This window comes from Artemia sp. Qi Xiang Cuo, chromosome 1 (genome assembly GCF_049724085.1).
Source record: "Artemia sp. Qi Xiang Cuo chromosome 1, ASM4972408v1, whole genome shotgun sequence".
NCBI lineage: Eukaryota > Metazoa > Arthropoda > Branchiopoda > Anostraca > Artemiidae > Artemia > Artemia sp. Qi Xiang Cuo.
Window position 1 is genome coordinate 87986562 of NC_142794.1, and position 5825 is coordinate 87992386.

The 5825-nt window shown below is 33.6% G+C and overlaps 1 protein-coding gene across 1 annotated transcript; it reads right to left on the minus strand.

Moving 5' to 3' along the window:
* Nucleotides 1–438: 438 nt before the first annotated feature.
* On the minus strand, nucleotides 439–768 carry LOC148956884 (phosducin-like protein 3). The gene has a single exon (XM_089092554.1). The coding sequence runs from the start codon at nucleotides 766–768 to the stop codon at nucleotides 439–441; it is 330 nt and encodes a 109-aa protein (XP_088948680.1).
* Nucleotides 769–5825: the final 5057 nt, after the last annotated feature.

Consider the following 5825-nt stretch of genomic DNA (forward strand, 5'->3'; position numbering starts at 1 on the left):
AGGTGGTTCTACTGGTGTAATTTTTGTTTTGATCTGACTCTTTTCTCAGGAGTTATGGGTTTTTATATTTCTTAACATTGGACGTGATCGTCTCTTACTAGGTTGCTAGCTACCGCTGCAACCCGGATGCATGCAGTAACTTTTTATTCCAATAATCGTCTTTTAATGTAACATATTATTTACTATGGGAGAGAGATCGTTCTTTACTGTAAATATACAAAATCAATCACGTTTCAAGTAGCTAAAACCTAACCAAAAACCAAACTAATCTTAAAATTTTCAGGTATTTCTCTAATTTTGATTAAAAAAAAGTGTTATTGTTTTTTTTTATTGAAAGAAATGACTAGGTTAGTTCAAACTTTAAAAACATCTAAAGCAAAAAGAAATAAAGGCACAAAAAATCTCAATTTTTCTTTCTCGGGAGACTTTTAAAGTATTTCACCAATCATTATTGTCTTCGTCACTTCTATTACTTCTTCCTAGCTGTGAAAACAGAGCATCTTGTATTTTGGGTCTAGGGTTCGACTCCAAGGTTGTTTTTACTGCACCAACTTCTGAGAGCAGCCATTCCAACTCACCACAGATGATGCTATTTCTTCCAAATTCCTGTGGTCCAATAAATTGTCTTTTCATTTGTCCATTGTTGTAAATAAATATAGTTGGGACATGACGTTCTGGATAGTTAGGAATACAGTTTGTAGCAACACTCTTAAGAAACTTTGTGGTAGGAAATTTTTTAGCTAAAGTATTTAGATGATGATTCATCATTTTGCAGAGGGGCACGCTATGTTGATAGAGATGCAAAACCACCCAGACTTCTTCCCCTGCATTATTCACTTCTTCTTTATATTACTAGGTTACTACCTACCTCTGAAACCTGGAAAAATGTAACCTCGTATTACGCCATATATACCACAAACCTATTTCTTTTCTTTGTTGCATCACTTACTATGAGATAGATTTTGGTCTTTACTGTTTGAAAAAACTTTGGTTCCAGGAGACAAAAACATAACTAATTTAAAAATTTTGTGGTATTTTTCTAGTTTGAATTAAAAAATTATTATTATTGGTTAGAATCAGCATAAAAATTTGATTTCTTATGTATCTATTGGTACCAAAATACCGTTTTTTAGAGTTTTGGCTACTATTGAGACGAGTCGCTCTTACTATACTTTTCGTTACCACGAACTGTTTGATTCTTTCTCCCTTGCATCAGTTACTAATTGATAAACTTTGGTCCTTCCTGTAATACAGTTTAGTATAGACAAGAGTTTGTTCTTTATTACGTCTAATACTAGGTTGCTAGCTACCGCTGCAACCCGGATTCTCTTTTGCATCGGTTACTATGAGATAGATTTTGGTCCTTCCTGTAATACAATTTAGTATAGGCAAGAGTTCGTTCTTTATTGTAATTAACATAAACTTCATTAATCGGATATTTTAATATATCCTATATGGTCTAGAGGTTGGGATAGCTCTCACCCAGTAGGCTTGAGTTCAATTTCTGTATGGGAAATTTTTACTTATGATGATTTCTTAAGAAACATATAAAATTTTTTAATGTAATAAAAATAATTTTTTTAATTACAAAAATTTTTTAACCCCATTAATTTCCTTCAAAATGAGCCATTGAACAACTCTCTACAATGTTCCAGTGCCATGCTATCTGTTGAATTACTAACCTATACTATAATTAAGTTGCGTAGAAAATTTAGTATAGATAAGAGGTCGTTCTTTATTATAAATATTTGAACCTTTTATAATTTATAATGATGTATAATATAAATACTGTAATCTTAACTATAGTGAAGTTGCGTATGCAAGTTAGTATAGGGAAGAATTCGATCTTTATTATAATAATTATTATACCATCACCGAAAAAAGGGGGAAGCAACCCCTAAAAGTCATATAACCTTAATAAAAATAGTGGCTTATTTAGTATAGGAAAGAGTTCGTTCTTTATTATAAATCTTTATTATACATCCACAGAAACTCTAATATTGCTATCACCGTAGATGAAGTCTTGACTATTATTACGACAGAGTCTACTTGACACTTCTTCTATATAATGACTTAGTTCCTTGTACGAGCCCTCGACTTTTAGTAGATTAATATGTTGTATAATCTTAAATTTTGATACTGCCTTATATACGCTATTAATGAAACAGTTCAAGACAGGAAAATGTGGAGCTAGTGCCCTTAGAGAACGCAAATAGCTCTGACATCCCTCATTTGGGCTACAGTATAACGAATGCCCATGCTTTCTTGTGTCCCTGTAATTGATTTCACAATAATCCAAGCCGCCAAGGTAGAAATTAACCACTTTGTCAGTTGAAAATTTTAATGCTATATTATTTTCAAGGATATCAAAAAGAATTTGACATAATTCAATATCCGTCGGATAGAGCTTGCAGATATCAGGGTGACATTGCCAAGTAACCTGCTGCCCAATTTTTGGTTTTGAATGTTTACTCAGATTGTTATAGGTGACTTCAGCCATCATAATTTCCTTGTCAGATCTAGATTCAGAGCATTTTTCAATAGTTGTCTCGTACTTTTCAGGACAGTTTGTTCTACTACACAGAGAATTTTTTGCCAAATATTCAGAAGAACTAAAAGAACTGTTTAAAACATAGTTAGAAATGCTTTTTTCTTGAGTCGGTGTTCCAGGAATTTGTTCTAAATCATTAGTCTTACAAACACATATACTAATAACCCTAACAGGCTCGTTTTCGCCATAATTGAAAAACATTGCTTTTCCTTCGCTGTTGATAGGCATGCTTGTATATATATTTTTATTGCTGCTACATAAACTGCAATTGCTCCTTCCAAAATTAATATAGGAATTTTCTAAGAAGTACGCCTCCGTATATTCACTGTGTTGTCGAACATTTTCCATTGCATCTATAAACTGTTCCGTAGTTGCCAATCCATACCTTGGAAGCTTTTTATTAAACTGACAACATTTCTTTTGGATATTACTATGAAGCTTTGCCAAAGCATTTCTAGCCGACTTTTCAACAGCATCCGCTCTTTCAAAGAGAGCCTATGATTATGCGTTTTTTTATTTCTTAACATTGGACGTGATCGTCTCTTACTAGGTTGGTAGCTACTGCTGTAACCCTGATATGACAACTTCTTTAATACGAAGTGCCCTGGTATGGAAAAAAATAATACATTGTGCCAACATCGTTCTTTACTTGGGAAGCGCGATTGCGCTGCCTATGATTTTACTATATAAACGCTCCACACTCCTATACACACCTTTCAGTTAGCATGGTGGTCTTTGTAGTTAAATTACTATAGGCTATAGTTCGTTCTTTAATATAATTTTTCTATTCACGTCATAGCTCTAATATAAATCTATGACGACATTCTTTATTTATCTAGTAGGGTTTCAGACAAGGTAGTTCTAATGATGTACTTTTGTTTTGATCTTACTCTATTTTTAGGAGTTTTGTTATATTTCTTAGCATTGGACTGATCGTCTCTTACTAGGTTGCTAGCTACTGCTGCAACCCAAATTCACATATATAGATTTATTTATGAGAGGCAGCCTGGCCGAGTGGTCCAAGGCACTGGTGTTAGCCACCAGTCTCTTTGGAGGCATGGGTTCAAATCTTACCGCTGGTATACGATTATGTTTGAAAGACTGCAGTGTGAAAAGACATCAAAAATGCAGTTTTTGTTGGAAAAATTTATTCTCTTTTAGAAATAATTTATTTTAGTTACTATAGATTTTTAACCCAATTAATTTCCTTTAAAATGAGCTATTGAACAACCCTCTACGATGTTCCAGTGCCAAGCTATCTGTGGAAAAGAAAAAAAAAGAAAAAAATATCCCGTTTGGGGAGAATAACGTGGTTAAAGTCAATTTTCTTGATTTTCAAGCCAATATATTTCCCTTGCTGTTCAAGCCAAGGGATAGAAAGTTTCCTTTACAGGGGTTTCGGACAAGGCGGTTCTAATGGTGTACTTTTTTTTTGATCTGACTCCTTTGTTAGGAACTATGGGTTTTTATATTTCTTAACATTGGACGTGATCGTCTCTTACTAGGTTGCTAGCTACCGCTGCAACCCGGATTATGAGAGACAGCGTGGCCAAGTGGTCCAAAGCGCTGGTGTTAGCAACCAGTCTCTTCGGAGGCGTGGGTTCAAATCTTACCGCTGGTATACAATTATGATTTATGTACAAAAATCAAATATCTTTGAAAAGACTGCAGTATGAAAAGACATCAAAAATGCAGTTTTTAGTGTAAAAATTTATTCTCTTTTAGAAATAATTTATTTTAGTTACAAAGGATTTTTAATCCAATTAATTTCCTTTAAAATGAGCCATTGAACAACTCTCTACGACGTTCCAGTGCCAAGCTATCTATGGAAAAGAAGAAAAAAAAATATGCCGTTTAGGCAGAATGTTGTAGTAGCCGCCACATTTCTTGATATTCAAGCCAATATATTTCCCTTGCTGTTCAAGCCAAGGGACAGAAAGTTTCCTATACAGGGGTTTCGGACAAGGCGACTCTAATGGTGTACTTTTTGTTTTGATCGGATTTTTTTTTAGGAGTTTTGGGTTTTTATATTTCTTAACATTGGACGTGATCCTCTCTTACTAGGCTGCTAGCTACCACTGCCACCTGGATGACCACAAATGGTTTGATTTAATACTTTAAGAACTAGATCAATCTTTTATGTAATATAGTTTCCTGTATAAGTTTCCTACACCAGTATAGTTTCCTATACCAGTATAGTTTCCTTTATAGGTTTCCTACACCAGTATAGTTTTCTTATACAAGTTTCCTATACCAGTATAGTTTCTTATATCAGTTTCCTATACCAGTACAGTTTCCTTTATATGTTACCCATACCACTATACTTTCTTTATGAGTTTCCAATGTCGGTAGTGTTTCCTTTATAAGTTTTCTATACCAGTATGGTGTCCTATATAAGTTTCCTGTACCTTACCTTAGTTCGATTCCAGGTATGGAAATTTTTTACCTATAATGATTTCATAAGGAAACTAATTAAAATTAGTTTATGATATGCTATCTTATCTAAAGATAAGTTGTGTTGCATGATACTCTATATAATTATTCCTTTTAATATTTCAGTTACCATGGGCTACAGTTCGTTCTTTAATGTAACAATTTCCTTTAAAATGAGCTATTATACAGTTCTCTATGATTTTCCAGTGCCCAGCTAGCTGAGGAGGAAAATCGAGCGGAAAGAAAAAAATATCCTGTTTGTCGAGAATAACGTGGTTAAAGTCGATTTTCTTGATTTTCAAGCCAATATATGTTCTTTGTTATTCAAGCCAAAGAGTGATAAGTTTCCTTAATAGGGGTTTTGGACAAGGTGGTTCTAATGGTGTAATTTTTGTTTTGATCTGACTCTTTTCTCAGGAGTTAGGGGATTTTATATTTCTTAACATTGGACGTGATCGTCTCTTACTAGGTTGCTAGCTACCGCTGCAACCCGGATTTGTAGTTTTCAAGGTTTTGCAGTTTTTTCTCATACCTCTTACCTTGTCATAATATAAATTATGTAACTTAACTATAGTTAATTTGCCTAAGCAAGTTTGTATAAGCAAAAGTTCTTTCTTTATTATAAATTTTCTAGCTTGAATTGAAATATTCGAACTATTGCTCGGATACCATGGATATTTTTGCAGTTTACACAAGCTGCAAAGAACGCACAGGCTGATCTTTGTAAATTGAGAAAAATTTACGAATGTTTTACTGGGATTACGAAAAATATTCAAAATTAAAGATTAAAATTATCTCTGAAAGAATAGATTTTGTTGAAAAGTCAGCTAGATATGCTTTC